Here is a 16,971-nt window from a genome sequence, read left to right on the forward strand (position 1 = left end):
CACACTTGTTAGGGCAGGGAGGGAGAAAAGAAAAAAGAGAACAATTGCTTTGCAAGCAGAACCGTACAATGGGATATCATCCGACAATAAAAAAAGAACGAAATACTAGCACATGCTACAACATGGATGACTCTTGAAAACATTACACTAAGAGAAAGAAGTCAGCCACAAAACACACATTCTACTCCGCTTATGTGAAATGCCCACAATAGGCAGAGCCACCGAGATGGAAAGTAACTTAGTGATTGCCAGGGGCTGGCTTACTCTTGCGTTTTTAGCTTATTAAAGAAATATGCTTTGGAAGAGAAAAATAATGAGATCATGAAAGACTTAATGTGTAAAGACAGGGACTCTGCTCAGGGCCTTTAGCAGTGTCTAAAGGAGGGTGGTTTGCAACGATTCAAATGCCCCTCCACCGATGAAAAATATTTTCCAGTGGAGTATTTGTCAGCCCCAAAAAGGAATGCAGTACTGAAACATGCTCCGAAACTCACATTTTGAAAACCAAATGCTCAGTGTGATGGTATTAGGAGGTGGGGCCTTTGGGAGGTGATTAGGTCAGGAGGGCAGACCCCTTCATGAACAGGGTTATTGTCCTTGTAAAAGAGGCCAGAGAAAGCTGCCTTGCTCCTTCCACCTTGTGAGGACACCAGCAGCAGTCTGCCACCAGAAGGGCCTCAGGTAACTCTCTGGCGTCCTGATCTGTGACTTCCAGCCTCCAGAACAGTGAGAAAGAAGTTTCTGTTGTTTATGAGCCACCAGTCTGTGGTGTTTTGTTACGGTGGCCTCACAGATTAAGACGCAGCACTAGACGCAGCACTATTTCGTTTATTTGAAAGGCCAGAAAAGGCAAACTTACAGAGACAGAGGGCAGATTAGTAGTTGCCTAGGGCTGGGGATGGGGCACTGGGGAGTGACAGCTAAAGAAGTTGGGGTTTGGGGGATGGGGAGAGGTGATAACAATGCTCTAAGGTTGATTGTAGTGATGGTTGCATAACTGTATATATACTAAAAACCACTGAATGGTACGCATTAAACGGGTGGATTTTATGGTATGTGATTTCCATCTCAATAAATCTCTTAGAAAAAAATAATGGATCTAACAAAACGTTTGTTTTAAAGGCACTAGAGTCCTGTGGGCTGTACCTCCCCCATTTCTCTGTCCCCCTTTCACCTCCCTCTCCCCAGCCTGAAAGTTCTAGTTGGACCGACTTAGAGGTTTGGGGGTCATTTCAAGGAAAGGTCAGTAAACAAGGACACTTAAAGATCGTCTCCAGGCACGACTGGGGCGCCATCTGCCTCCTCCTGCGAGGGACCCTGATGGCTGTCTGGCACCTTGGACACCGTCTAGGTGTGAGTAGGGAGGGCCTCACGCCCCTGGCCGGGCCCCTTTCCAACTCGCGCATGGAGCCCTGGGCCCACGGGGTGCCAGCAGGCACAGGCGAGGTTGGAGCCGGCAGGCGCCAGCCCACCGTCGCCCTGGGAGGGCAGGCTCCCTCCCGCCTTCGCGGAGCGCACCTAGGGTGCTGGCCGGCGCTCCCGCCGCTCCCCGGGAGCAGCCAGGTCTGCAGAACCGGCTCCCAGCGCGGGTGGAGCCGCGGAGACCTTCCCGAACCGGTTACACCAGAAAGCCCGAAAGCCAGTTGCTTTGTCCTCCACCGCCCCGCTCCCACAGTGGACACCTTGGCGTGCCTGTTAATTTAAAAAGCAAGGGCGAGGGAGGGAGTCCGAAAGGAAGCCGGGCCTAAGCGGACCCTGCAATCCGGACCCCGGCCCTCACCCCTGCGGAGGGAATCCGACCAGGGGGGCGCGGCCGCGGCGGGAGCAGCTCGGGTGGGAATCCGGGCTCCCGCGGACGCAGCGCCCCCTCCCGGCCCAGGCCGGGGCGGCTCCCGCGGACGCGGGTCCCCGGCACCGAGGGGAGGAGGGACGCGCGTCGACGCGGTGACCGGGGCGCGGGGCAGCGCGGGGGCGGGGACTCGGGGGCCGGGGCAGGCGGGCGCGGCGCGCACACGCAGCGGGGCGGCCCGGAGCGGCCCCGGCGCGGCCCCTTCCTGGTCCCGCTCGCCAGCCTGTCTCCCCGGAGCGTCGGCGCCGCCCATGGCCGAGGTGCTGGAGCCGGACCCCGCGACAGCCGAGCGCGCGGCGGTCCAGGCCGTGGAGACGCCGGGCTGGACGGCCCCGGAGGACGCGGGCCCCCAGGTAGGCGCCTCCCACGGGCGCGGAGGGTGCGGGCCAGAGCGCGCCGGATGATTTGCGGTGGGGCCCGCGGGTACAAAGTACAATTTTTGAAGTCGTCTGGGCCCCCAGATGGGGAAATGCTGCCCAGATGGGGAAATTCGGTCGGTTAGCCGTAATCTGTGGCTACATCTTCACTTCTCTTGAGGTTAAAAAAGAAAAACGAATTATCCGCAGTGGGACCCTCCCGGCCCAGGGAACGTAACAGATGCTCGGTCTCAACGAGAATAGAGCCGACCGACTCCCCGACCCCTGCGTGTGGGGCCGAGGCCTCCAGCGGCTCAAATCCAAGGATGGGAGCCTCAGGGGAGGGGCCCTGCCCGGTTCTAAGGAACCAGAACCAGACGCCCATCCCAGCGGGGCGCAGGTCCCGAGATCAAGGGCAATCCTGGTGGACCCGAGACCAAGTCACCTGTTCTGTTGCCTCTCACGTCCTGCCTTTTTAGAATTGCTTCCCAAGTTTCCTCTGTTCTATTTTAGCCCGGAAGTTACGAGATCCGACATTATGGACCAGCCAAATGGGTCAGCACTTCCGTTGAGTCTATGGACTGGGATTCAGCCATCCAAACTGGTTTTACGAAGCTGAACAGCTACATTCAAGGCAAAAATGAGAAAGGTGAAGACAATTTACCTTATAAATTATATATATAGTGGCTGAGTGCCCAGGCTTATTCTTGCGTTTTAGCTTACTAAAGAAATATACTTTGGAATAGAAAAATAATGAGATCATGAAAGACTTAAAGTGTGAAGACAGGGACTCTGCTCGGGGCCCTTAGCAGAGTCTAGAGGAGGGTAGTACTGGGTAGTGCTTTTCAGCCTCTGTTCTTGTCTGTTTCTGCCGGATGAACTGGGCCTCTGTGTAGCTAGTGTTAAGTCCTTTTCATGGCGAATGCTTCCAGATAATTTGGTGACTGCTATGGTAAGAGTCATCAGGAGGTAGGAAGGTACAAAGAACACAAGATCCAGGGTCTCCAGACATCTGGTTCGGGCTCTGGTGCTATTTATATTTTACCAGTTCACTTAGTCTACGGGATCTCAGTTTCTGAATTGTAAAACGTGACAAATAGACTGGACTCTATGATCTCTAATTTTCCTTTCTATCCCTAAAACTAGAATGTATTAAGCAAAAATATTAATAGTACAGAAAGTGCTTAATGTGGCCAGTGGATAATTGAATCATTTTCCCTTTATTATTATTATTATTTGGAGAGAGAGTGCATGAGTGGGGGAGGGGCAGAGAGAGAGGGGGAGAGAGAGAGAGAATCCCAGACTGCACATAGTGCAGAGCCTGACATGGGCTCAAACTCACAAACTGTGAGGTCATGACCTGAGCGGAACTCAGGAGTTTGACACTTAACCGACTGAGCCACGCAGGCGGCCCTGGCCCTTATTTTTTAACGATGCAAATTATCTTAAAGGTAAATTTTCTGTCGGTAGCATAAGGCAAGTCAGGAAACTCAGATCAAAGAAATTAATAGATTCAGTCTTTAGAAGTAGCCATGCAGATACTAAATCTGCTTTCACGGTCCTTTCATGGTATTTAAACTCATTATTTTATGGCCCAGAGATGAAAATGAAGATGACCGCTCCAGTGACAAGCTACGTGGAGCCCGGTTCAGGCCCATTTAGCGAGTCTATCATTACCGTTTCCCTGTACATCCCCTCTGAACAGCAACCTGATCCGCCCACGCCTTCAGAGTCAGATGTCTTCATTGAAGACAGAGCAGAAATGACCGTGTTCGTCCGGTAAGTGGTAGATAATTTAGAGCCCTGCGGACTGCCAGTTTTCCTTGCCTGCACTCAGTTTAGCTCCTATGCAGTTTCAGTAGGCTTTTCGCCCTTGCACAGAAAAGAGGTCCGATGCATTTTGTGGTGTTTTCCTGCTGGGTTAGTTTTACGTGTTACTAAGGGTCTCTTGCAAGGTTATAATCACTTCGTGTCATGAAGAGTCTGTGTCACAGACCTTCCGCAAATAAGACGCGATGCACGTCATTCTCAAAGCACAAGACTGCCCTTACCTCCCATCGAGGTAAACCGGTACGAAAATCCTAACACGTGGTGCACGGTACCCCTCCTCCAGACTTCGAGGTTCTGAGAGCCCCAGACTCTTCCCTGCGTTCTCCGGCCCAAGGGATGGTACCCGCTTCCTGCAGTTACTGCCTCGGTTAGTTGAGTGGTTCCTATGTACTGGTTCAGACTTGCGGTACCTGTTTGATACATTCCTTCAATTCTCTCTGTTGAAATTTAAAAGCACACACGGAATGTGATAACAGTCTCATATGGGAGTCCCTTTATTCTGTTCTGTCCCTCTTGTCACCACCAACCTGCTAAAAGCATCCACCTCCAAACCATCAGTTTGTTCTCTATTGGTAAGAGTTTGTTTTTTTGGTTTGCTTCTTGTTGGGTTTTTGTGTGTGTGTGTGCCTTTGCTCATATGTTTTGTTTCTTAAATTCTACATATAAGTGAAATCATATGGTATTTGTTTTTCTCTGGCTTATTTCATTTAGCATTATATTCTCTAGCTCCATCCATGTTGTTGCAAATGGCAAGATTTCATTCTTTTTTATGCCTGAGTAATATTCCATTGTGTGTGTGTGTGTGTGTGTGTGTGTGTGTGTGTGTGTGTACACGCCACATATTATGTATATGCCACGTCTTCTTTATCCATTCACCAATTGATGGACACTGGACGCTGGGCTGTTTCCATGCTTTGGCTGTTGTAGATAATGCTGCTATAAACATCAGGGTGCATGCATCCCTTCAAACTAGTATTTTTGTATTCTTTGGGTAAATACCTAGTAGTGCAGTTGTTGGATCGTAGGGTAGTTCTTTTTTAACTTTTTGAGGGACCTCCATACTGTTTTCCAGAGTGGCTGAACCAGTTTGCATTCCCACCAGCAGTGCAAGAGGGTCCCCCTTTCTCCACATCCTTGCCAACACCCGTTGTTTCTTGTGTTGTTGATTTTAGCCATTCTGACAGGTGTGAAGTGATATCTCATTGTAGTTTTGATTTGCATTTCCCTGCTAAGTGATGTTGAGCATCTTTTCATGTGTCTATTGGCCATCTGTATATCTTTTTTGGAGAAATGTCTATTCGTGTTTTCTTTTTTTTTTTTTAATGTTTATTTACTTATTTTGAGAGAGAGCAAGAGAGAGACCACGTGATTTGGGGAGGGGCAGAGAGAGGAGGAGAGAGAATCCAAACAGGCTCCATGCTGTCAGTGAAGAGCCCAATGTGGGGCTCTGTGCATGTTTTCTGCCCATTTTTTAATTGGATTATTTGGTTTTGGGGGTGTTGGGTTTTATAAGTGCTTTAGCTTTATATAATTTGGATATTAAGCCTTTATCAGATATCTTACATGAAAATATCTTCTCCCATTCCATAGGTTGCCTCTTAGTTTTGTTGATTGTTTCCTTCCCTGTGCAGAAGTTTTTTATTTTGACATAATCCCTATAGCTTGTTTTTGCTTTTATTTCCCTTGCCTTAGGAGACATACCTAGAAAGAAGTTGCTGTAGGTGATGTCAAAGAAGTGACTGCCTGTGTTCTCTTCTAGGATTTTATGGCCTCAGGTCTCACATTTAGGTCTTTAACCCATTCTGAATTTATTTTTGTGCATGGTGAAACAAAGTGGTCCAGTTTCATTCTTTTGCATGTTGCTGTCCAGTTTTCCAACACCATTTGTTGAAGACACAGTCCAATATTCCATTAGATATTTGTTCCTTCTTTGTCAAAGATTAATTAACCATATAAATGTGAGTTCCTTTCTGGGTTTTTTATTCTCTTCTACTGATCTATGTGTCTGTTTTTGTGCCAGTACCATACTGTTTTGATCACTGCAGCTTTGTAATATAACATGAAGTCTGGAATTGTGATGCCTCCAGCCTTGCTTTTTCTTTTTCAAGGTTGCTATGGCTATTCAGGGTCTTTTGTGGTTCCATACAAATTTTAGGATTGTTTGATCCGGCTCTGCGACAGATGTCGTTGGTACTTTGATAGAGATTGCATCGCATGTGTAGATTGCTTTGGGTAGTATTGACATTTTAACAATATTTCTTCTTCCGGTCCATGAGCATGGAATGTCTTTCAATTTCTTTGTGTCTTCTCAGTTTCTTTCATCAGTATTTTTTAGTTTTCAGAGTACAGGTCTTTCATATCTTTGGTTAGGTTTATTCCTAGGTATCGTATTGTTTCGGGCACAGTTGTAAATGGGATTGATTCCTTAATTTCTCTTTCTTCTGCTTCATTATTGGTGTGTAGAAATGCAACTGATTTCTGTACGTCGATTATATATCCTGCGACTTTGCTGAATTCCTATATCCGTTCTAGCAGTGTTTTGGTGGAGTCTTTATCTATCTATAGTTTTCTATAGATATCTATATTTATAGATATAGGTTTTCTATCTATAGTATCATGTCATCTGCAAAGTGTGTAAGTTTTACTTCTTCCCTGCCAGTTTGCATATATTTTAATTTCTTTTTGTTGTCTGATTGCCGTGGCCAGGATCTGCCACATCTCTTTACCTGTGACCTCAGGCAGGTTTACTCACACGTTCTTTGCCTAAAGCTCTTCTTTTGTAAGATGTGTATAGTCACAGTGCCTACCTGTCTCATAGGGTTGCCATGACGATTACATCAGTTGATGTCTGTTAAATACTTAAAACAGACACACGGTCTTCCTACTAAAAACAGACACACGGTCTTCCTACTAGCTCTAGCTTCCTCTTTCTCCTCTTCCTGGAGCATCCACTTTTCCCCTTCAGGACTTGTATCAAATAGTACCTCATCTGTGATGCCTTCCTCAGTTTCTCCCGTCAGCCAGCCACTCTGTTCTCCTATTATTCTCAGTTATAATGATCTGTGTACAGACTGTAACTTTCTCAAGAACACAGCAACATGGTACATGTTCGTATCCTGCAGCTCCTGGCAAGGGCAGGTGCGTGGGAAGGGAATCAGATGTTTGTGTACTGAGTAAAGCTGTGGATGGATCACTGTAGAACAATGTGTCTTCGGAAAACAAAAGATGATTTCTAACTAGGGGGCTCAAAACTTGATTTCAAGGAAGAAATGGGATCTGAAAGTCCATTCCCTTTCGGCAGAGCATACTAAAAGTTGGCTCTTGGTTAAGGAAATACTAAATGTAGGAAGCAAAATATTTCTCAACACGTGGTTCAGAGTTATAATTATCAGTCAACATTCTGAAAATTAGAACCGTGTTATCAATTTATCTTCAATGTTTTATTTCATGTACATGTACATACATCGATTCCTACACCATTCAGTGAGGATTTGAAAGATACTAGGTGTCTGATGAACATTGTTGAATGAAATAGACATGGTTTGTACCCTTGAGAGCTTACATCTTAGCTGAAGAATAGTAGGACTAATCGTTCCATTGGCACATTGATAATAAAACTTATGCTACAGGAGGCATAATGGGAATATGTTTTATTTTCTGTGTTTCCCATTCTTAACCTTCAAAATCAAATTCATCATGTTTACATGTCGGCAACTCAGCTAGGTCTATGTACCATCATAATTTAACGTCAGGACATTTTTGTTTGTATACTTTAAAGTCTATACTTAAACTTTTATTCTCTTTCCCCACTTTTTATTTAAATCTTCTGCCTGTCTTTTCTTCCCCATCCCCATAGCAACCGCCTAACTGGCTCCTTCCCTCCAGTCTATTTTCCATCTGTCTTTCCCAGATCCTATCAAGTTACTTTTCTGCTCACCATCCTTCAAATAATCTCCGAAGGCCTTGGGATGACATACAAGTCTCTTCTTTCTGGCTCTGACTCACCTTTCAGAGCTCATTTTGTGGCTCACTATGAACATGCTTTGTGTTTTTGAACTTCTGTTCATTTTCTCATCCTTCGCCATTTTCCCTTTTTCTACCCAGCAAGCCCATCCATTCCAGCCAACTCCATCCATTCCAGACCCAACTCAGAGGCTATCCCTTACTCCTGGGTCAGTCGTATCCTCAGTGTTCCCAAGCATATTGATCCTGTCTCTGTTAAATCTCTTCTTGAGCTAGATATAAAGAGCTGCCTAAATGTTCCTCTATAAATTCTTACATTCGAAACTGTATCATTCTCATCTGTAATGTAGAGCCTACCCTTTTCCCCAGGAGAGGAAGAAAGGGGAAATATTCCACAGCAAACTGAAAGTCTGAAAGGGAATCTTCTAAGGGGCTTTCATTGTCACCGCTGACCAGCAGCATCAGCATTGTTGGGAGCTTGTTAGGAACGCGGTTGCCCGGGCCCCACCCCAGACTTCCTGAACCAGCATTTTAGCAAGTTTCCCAGGTCACCTGTACGCTCCTTAGTCTGAAAAGCAAGAGTTAGAGCACGAAATGGTGAAAGTCCCAAATCTGCCTGCCAGCAGATGGGACACGTGCCTCCTCCGGGGTCTCCTCAGTGAGGCCACTTCGAGAGTGGACACCAGAGGAGAATGCTGGGGGGCGGCGGGGGAGGGGGCGGGGGGAGCTTGGGAGCAGCACTTGAGAGTACTGGCTTCTCCTTGCCTCTTCAGACTGACCTTTATGTCCGCATGCGACTCATTCGTGGTTATTTGCTTTCTCCTTCGCAGGTCTTTCGATGGATTCTCCAGTGCTCAAAAGAATCAAGAACAACTTTTGACATTAGCAAGCATGTTGAGGGAAGAAGGAAAAGTTTTCAATGAAAAGGTTTACTATACCGCAGGCTACAACAGTCCTTTCAAGTTGCTTGATAGAAATAATGAAGTGTGGTTGATTCAGAAAAATGAACCCTGCAAAGAAACTGAATGAGGGGAAAAAAGGAAGTACCATTGCTTAGCGTAGATATCCAATGTACCGACATGTAAAATACAGGTCTAGTATCCCCGCCCGAGAGAACTATGGTGATTTGAGCTGATTTCCAAGGTGCCTTTTAATGCTTGAAGCTTTATCTAGATACACAGGTAACAGGGGAGAGTCTTCTAGAAACATGAGAAGCAGTCACAGCTCTGGAGCGTGGGTATTTCTGTGAGGGTCCAGGAAGTGTCTTATGGCTTGACCCTTCTTCGCCGTATCACAATCATGTTGGCCTTTTTTGACTTGAATTTATGTCATTTGGATGTTATCCCCTCTAGCTATTATCAATAAAAATGCTAACGAGGTATCCTGTGTGGAACAGTTCGGCTCTCAAGCCTAGAGAGGTGACCTTCAGCTGAGAACAAAAATCAAATTCTTTTGCACCTTTTAGGTTGTGATTTTTGATACGAGACAAGCTAGGTTCCTGGCTTTGAAATTATTATGGATATAAAATTTCAAAATCTCAGGCAGTTATTTTTCCAAAGGTATTTGTTTGCACTGATGATTTATTGGTTTTTTGCGAAAAAGAAATTAAATTTCTTTTTCAGCTCACTTAACAAAACCAACTGGAGGACTCCTTCTAGCCCTCCTACTAGAATATCCACGGTACCAGCCTCTACTGGTAGGAGGTAAATATTTCTAATATTTCCTCTAGAGTTCTATATAAAATAGACATCTCTTATGCAATAAATTCCATTTGAAAGAAGAGAAGCATACTTCTGATGACCAGCATTTAGTTGTGATCTGAAACATGTTCAATAAAAAAAGTTGAGTGGTGCCTCGGTGGCTCAGTTGGTTGAACATCCAACTCTTGATTTTGGCTCAGGTCATGATCACAGGGCTTGCACTCACTCTGTGTCTCTAAGATTGAAAACAGGGCCCCTGGGTGGCTCAGTCTGTTAAGCATCCAACTTCAGCTCAGGTCATGATCTCACGGTTTGTGAGTTCTGAGCCCCGCATCAGGCTCTGTGCTGACAGCTTAGAGCCTGGAGCCTGCTTGGGATTCTGTGTCTCCCCCTCTCTCTGCCCTTCCCCTGCTCACACTCTGTCTCTCTCAAAAATAAACATTATAAAAATTTATTTATTAAAATTAAAATTTTAAAATGGATTTTGTACTATTCAAGTGCAGCATATCCCATTTTTCCCTTCTCTTCCATAAATCATAAACTAAAACATTTTTCAGCCCTAAATCCAGAGAATATTTGTCATAGCAATGAATCCGTTGTTGTAATTACATGGCTGGCACCGACTACAAAATATCTCTTATGTCAACATTTCTATGGAGATATTTTTCTTCTCTTATTTATAGGAAATTTATGTGTGGACTTTTTTTTAAAGTTTATTTATTTTAAGAAAGAAACCGAGCGAGTGGGGGAGAGGCAGAGAGAATCCCAGGCAGTCTCCACACTGTCAGCACAGAGCCTGATGCGGGGCTTGAACTCATGAACCATGAAATCATGACCTGAGTTGGACGCTTAACCGACTGAGCCACCCGGGTGCCCCTAGGCTTTTTCCTAAGGCTAAATGATCCACCTGTGCTTTTGGTCTAATTCTGGTTCCATCAGTTATGCCTCTGCTCTCCTCTTCAGGCTTTCCTGCCCCACATGCTCCAACCACTCTGCCAACAGGGTCAGATTCTGCCTGATCCTCCCCACCCCACCCCCGAAATTAAATCCTAGTTCCCCCTAGACCCTTATGTGGGGCAATCATTCCCATCTCTCCTTTGCCTGGATTGTCCCATTTCCCTGGGAAGAGTTATCCAGCTTCCTTGGGAGTTCAAGGTTTTAAGGAGGGATCCCAGGGATCGTGAGAGGGATTAAGGTGGGCGCACCCCCCCCCCCCCCCCCAGCCACCAATTCTTCCCATAGAGCCGTCTACATTTGTCAATGTTTATGTCACTTTTTTATAAGATTGTCTTTCTAGAAGTCTGAAAACGGTTCCTTTAACACCCGGTGCATGTCATGTGTTCCTTCTTTTCTAGTTATCACTTAACCTGTGTCCCTAAACATTTCACCTTGTGGAACACCTGCTGTGTTCCAGGCCCCGCACCAGGCGCAGGGCTGCTGCACGGTGGTGGGGAGAAACCGCCCTCATCGGCAACTTTGTAAATTAACGAACCCTGTAACGCCTTTTGCTCTTCCATTCAGTCCCCCCGCCCCCACGTCCTGAGAAGTACAGCAGGGAGTGTCCTCTTGGAGTCTGTATTCTAGAGACGGAGAGTGTGCAAATGAAATGAGGCCCTGGGATAGAGTGTGGCTCGGCAGGGGGCAGTGGACCTCACACAGGGGGTCAGGCCAGACCTCTCCGAGGAAGAGACGTTTGAGACGGGGATGGCGAGAAGGAGCCGGTCAGATGAAAGCCTGGCGGGCTGGGGACCTCTTGGGCAGAGATGGCCATGTCAAAGGAAGAGGCCACCTTCGGTATTCAGAACAAAAGGCTGCACGTAGTGCTTGCTGAGCAAGAGAGAGCTGAGCTTGCACAGTCTCTCTGGACAAAGAAAACTGCTGACCTTGAATGGGGTTTCAGGAAGCAGTGGGGTCAAGGGTTAGCAGACTTCCTGAATCCCTAAGGAATGGAGCGTTAGTTGTGGAGGCGTGGCTTCCAGAGTGAGGCTGCTGCTGGTTGGCCTGATCTGGGAGATTACTGATGTGAAGTTGTCATTGATCATTTCTGGGACTTCCGTGGAGCTGTGGCCAAAGACCGGTCATTTCTTTTCTGAGACTGGGGGTTATGGCAGGCAAGCCCATGGACATGCGCCCCTCAGATCCGCCTTCGAGAAAGGACCAGCTGCCTGGCTCTGAGGGGTGTGGTCAGATGCCATCTCCAGCTGACCCTTTCTTCAGGGTCTGCTACAGATTCAAGGGTCTGCTGCTATGCCTGAGCAAGGCAGTGGGAAGCTGACAGCGTGCTGTTTTCTGGCATCTTCCAGCCAAAGACCGAGCAAGGTGGTGGCCCAAGAACTAGCTATTTCTGCCCAACCCAGGACCCTTCAACAACAACAACAACAACAACAACAACAACAACAACAACAAAAACTGTGAGACAGCCAGAACCTCTTTGGTAACTTGCTAAGAAGCCCTCATCTCACACAGAAATTAAGCAGAAGAAGCTGGAGGTCAAGTACAGGAAGTGACCAAAAACGTTCAACAAGCCAGGTTCTGCCAAGGTCAGGACCAAACTCGGATAATGAGAAGGGGACACTGGGTGGATGCCCCCAACAGTTTTGACCCCCCCTGCAAGTTTCTGAACACTCTGGGCCTGCAAAAGAGGCTCTCCCTTTCCCCATTAAGAACTTGAACCACCCCTCCCCGCTTCTCCCACCCTAACAGGAGGAAATGCAAGACGCATAGAGATCTGGCCCTGTAAGGCAACAGGTGCCCTAGAAGCTGACCTACCCCATCTCCCAGGTCGATACCCAAGGTTAAGTCATAGCACCACCTGGCTGGGGTCATGCCAGGCCAGATGAAGGAAGCAATGGATAATGTGCCGAAGGTACTGTAGGGGCAGGGGCCAGGAGCGCGCCCTTGGGACCAGGTTCCGCAGGTGCTCGGTCAGAAGACTGGATAGAGGGAACGTCTATTGACTTGGGGATGTCACTCAGGACACGGGATTTAACACCGTGAGACAAACTGCAGGCAATGGTGCAGACTCAGTGCCTTAGGGTAGGTGACTCCCAGAGGCCTGGAAAAAGCGATAGAAATGTTGAAACGCCTGAACTGCCAAGAGAGATATAATAGAGGAAGGAATGCCAAGCTCCCAGAAGGGGCCTTGCTGGAAAGGATAATTAGCCGAGGCAATAAGACCCATCAGGACATTTTTGCCTTATCTGCTAGGGCTGCCGTAACCACATAGCCAGGGTGGCTCAAGCAGCAGAAGTACCTACAGTGCTGAAGGCTGGGAATCCTAAGATCAAGGTGTTGGCCAAGTCAGTGCCTGGCGAGGGCTGGCTTCTGGCTTTGCAGACAGCCGTCGTCTTTATCCCTACGCAGCAGCTGGGGGGAGGTATCGGAGGAGGTCACCGAGAAGACACCACCGCCATTTGACCCAAGAGCTGGACCCAGGTAGCTGGAGGCTCCCACCTCTGCCCTGTCCTTGGAATGTGTGTTCCACTTGCCCTTCCCGCTCCTAGATGCCCCTGCAAGGACACAGCCTTGGGATAGAAATGGTGATGGGACGGGATGCCTGGGTGGCTCAGTTAAGCATCCGACTTCGGCTCAGGTCATGATCTCGCAGTTCGTGGGATTGAGCCCCATATCGGGCTATGTGCTGACAGTTCAGAGCCTGGAGCCTGCTTTGGATTCTGTGTCTCCCTCTCTCTCTCTCTCTCTCTCTCTCTCTGTGCCTCCCATGCTCACACTCTCTCCCTCTCTCTCTCTCTCTCAAAAATAAATAAACATTAAAAAATTAAAAACAGAAGTGGTGATGGGACCATCTGGACTGGATACATGACTCACCCAGTTAAGGCCTCTTAAGTGCAGCCATCCCCCCTTGTCTGCAGGGGAGACATGCTAAGACCCCCAGCAGATGCCTGAAATCACGATAGTACTGAACTCTCTATATACTGTTTCTTCCTATACACACATCCCTATGATACAGCTTAAATTTTTAAAAATTAGGCACAGTAAGGGATTAACAATAACCAATAATAAAATGAAAACAATATAATAATATACTCTAATGAAAGGTTTATGAATATGGTCTCTCTCTCAAAATCTTACTGGACCGTACTCACCCTTCTTGCGATGATGTGAGATGATACGGTGACAAGATGAAGTGAGGTGAGTGACAGGGGCATTGTGAGGTGGCATTAGGCCGCTACTGACCCTGTGACCATACTTCACACGGAGGATCATCTGCCGCCGGGATTGAGGTTGGGCGCGGGCACCCGGAGCTGTAGGGATCGAAGGTGCACCTAAGGGGGGTCTACTGTAAACATCAGAGGTTGCGGGGGGGGGGTTGCAGAACACCACTCATCCTACAGCCAGTCACCTCAGGCAAACCTCATGGGTTCCCTTGCTTATCAAAACTGCCACCTACCGGTATGGAGCGGTCTACCTCTTTTCTTTGGTCCCTCCCTGCCCTCCGTGTTCGGGGGCCAATTTCAGAGGACACCTGGGATGTTCCTGAGGAAATTGTGAACCAACAAGAGGCAGCTGTGGTCTCTTTCTCTTCTTATAAGAACACTGATCCCATCTTGAGGACTCCACCTCATGACCTCATCAAAATCTATTTCCCAAAGGCCCCATCCCCAAACACCATCGCACAGGTGGCTAGGACGTCCTCGTATGAATTGGGGGGGGAGGGGGGGAGGGGGAGATGGGTGGCAATAATTCATTCCATCCATAGAAATTATGTTCCTTGGGAAGGCCCAGAGGACCGGCCATTTAAGAAGGCCACTGGGAAGGCACAGATGAGAGGTGTGTGAGCAAAACCACGTTGCTCGGCGGCAGCTCTCCTCTGCAGTCCGGACCAGCAGGACCGGCTGGGGTGGAGTCTGGCTTGCTGACGGCAGTGGGGGTGATGAGGAGACTGTGACGAGCTAAGGTGGCAGTGCTAACTGCAGACACCAGGGTGCATTATCACATTAACCACTAAGGTGGTAAGGGCAGTCAAGGTGGGCACCTAGGTGGCTCAGTTGGTTAAGCGTCTGACTTCGGCTCAGGTCATAATCTCACGGTCTGTGAGTTCAAGCCCCATGTTGGGCTCTCTGCTGACAGTTCAGAGCCTGAAGCCTGCTTCAGATTCTGTGTCTCCCTCCCTCTCTCTCTCTCTACCCCTCCCCTGCTTGTGCTCTGCCTCTCTCTCTTTCTTTCTCTTAAAAATAGTAAAAATTAAAAAAAAGAAAAGAAAAGAAAAGAAAGGGCAGCCAAGGGAACCTAACCTGTAGTCTTATGGAGATGGTTAATAGAACATGGCATCTGGAGGGACGAAATAGATGGGGTAGCCAACAAGGTAATGCTTTATACGTGATCAAAAGAGAGCAAGAAAAGGTAAGCAGGGGACTGAGATCTCCCCTTCCCCACAACTGTAATCCCTTGCCCAGTTTCCAGAGTTGAACCTCTTTTCAGACCCAAGACTCACTGACTGAAAAGATGGTTGGATTCCCAGGGAAAAGATCCCTGCAATATTTCAGCGAGTGTGCAAAGTAACGAGTCCCCCGATATTTTTCTAAATATCCATCGGGGATGTACATTGGAGAAAGAGAAATACCCAGATACACTGGGGTCCAAATTGACACTGGACACCCAGAAACCCAAAGTGTCATCATAGTTGCCCTCCCCCATTAAGTGGGACCATACAGAGGTTAGGAAATAAATGGAGTTCTACTCAAAGCTTGGCTTCCAGTTGGTCCCTGTGTTTGTAGACCAACCAGTCACTGGCTATTTCCTCAATTCCTGAATGTATAATTAAGATTGAAATACTTGGAAGGTAGGACAATCCCACATCGATTCCTTGACCTGTGAGGAAAGAGTGTAAACTTAGAACCCCCACCCTCAAATCAGGGCACTAAATCAAAAACAATATTCCACGTCCACTTCTGGCTGTGACGGTAAAACCAGACATTGAAAGTGCATAGCAAATGACTGTGTTCTCTGAGAGAAGGGGGGCGGGAATGGTGAGTTCAAAGAATGTTGAAGCTTATGTTTTCAAGGCTGCTTCTAGGCAGCGAAGCAGGAGGGGGAAGTCAAATGGAGACCAGCAGTCGCACTGAGTTGGAGAGACAGAGATCAGTATTAAGGGATGCCAAAGTGTAAAAGTTAAAATAAGTAAAAATTTAAAAAAATTGTTTCTGCTGAATTGTTGAGCAGCATGGAGGATGAAGAAAATACACATACACACACACACACACACACACACACACACACACACATGCACAAACCTCTATACATCTACAGCGAGTCCTCTTGAGTCCTTGGCCAAGCACTGGTCTGTGAAAGTATAAAAAGAAACTACCCAAGCCAAGAACTGAAAAATTAGAAAGCAGTAAAAGTCATGATTCACGGATTTTATTTAGGTTTGGGAACAGTTTTTGTTTTGTTGGTTGTTGTTTTAGGGAACAGTTTTTTGTTTCTGTTAGCAGAAGTGGAAATAACTCATCACGCATGGGGTGGTGTATGTATCAGGTGGTGTCCTCACAAGGGTATTGCCTTAGTAGTAAGGTTAAATTGTCTCTTGAAGACTGTTCTGGACCTTCTCTAATGAAACTTAAAAGCAAGCCTTGGAAGCCTCAAACGAATGCCAAGAAACGTGGCTGTGCACCAGAATAAAGCCCAATACTATTTAAAGGAATACAACAAAATCCACCAACAAACAGCCTAACTCCCAGCACTCAATTAAAAATTACTAGAAAAAAAGCGCAAAGGAACAGGAAATTATGACCCATAACTAGGAATCAGTTAGGAACACACCCAGAAGTGGCAGTTGGGAAGGAATTAGCAGCATGGCCCATGTGATCTGGCAGACCTATACCATTAGAGGTGTCAGTGGTGAAAAAAAAAGTGCAATGGAGAATTCATGACAATCCCCAGTGGGAGAATCACAATGCAGGTAGCTGGGTTCCTGAGGGGAGGCTTGATAACTGTAAGAGAGAGTTACATCCTTTTTGAAACACAGCTTCTGGTGTGCTACTGGGCCCCGGTAGAGATGCAACCATGAGACACCAAGGGATGATGTATCCAGAACTGCCCATCTTAGCTAGGTCCCATCAGAACCACCAGGTCACAAAGTTGGTAGGACCAGTCGCAGTTCATCACAAGGCAGAAATGATACATCCAGGAGCCATCATGAGCAGGACCAGAGTTACATACACAAGCTGCATGAGCAGGTCGCCCCAACTCCCACGTCCTCATGGTTGTACCCACCACCCCCTCCCCTACTTCCCTGTGGTTGTCTGGGTCA

At 47.2% G+C, this 16,971-nt stretch overlaps 1 protein-coding gene across 2 annotated transcripts; it reads left to right on the forward strand.

Annotated features, from left to right (window-relative positions):
- Window positions 1-1,242: 1,242 nt before the first annotated feature.
- On the forward strand, window positions 1,243-9,379 carry HEBP2 (heme binding protein 2). Of its 2 annotated transcripts, none has more exons than XM_058735430.1 (4): window positions 1,243-1,353; window positions 2,719-2,854; window positions 3,804-3,984; window positions 8,829-9,379. In XM_058735430.1, exons 1-4 carry the CDS (start codon window positions 1,321-1,323, stop codon window positions 9,025-9,027), a joined length of 549 nt encoding a protein of 182 aa, XP_058591413.1. In that variant the 5' UTR covers window positions 1,243-1,320; the 3' UTR covers window positions 9,028-9,379. The 2 variants fall into 2 exon arrangements, with proteins under 2 accessions (XP_058591413.1, XP_058591412.1); XM_058735429.1 differs by lacking the exon at window positions 1,243-1,353 and adding an exon at window positions 1,971-2,202.
- The last annotated feature ends 7,592 nt before the right edge of the window (window positions 9,380-16,971 follow it).

This window comes from Neofelis nebulosa, chromosome 6 (assembly GCF_028018385.1).
Source record: "Neofelis nebulosa isolate mNeoNeb1 chromosome 6, mNeoNeb1.pri, whole genome shotgun sequence".
Classification (NCBI taxonomy): domain Eukaryota; kingdom Metazoa; phylum Chordata; class Mammalia; order Carnivora; family Felidae; genus Neofelis; species Neofelis nebulosa.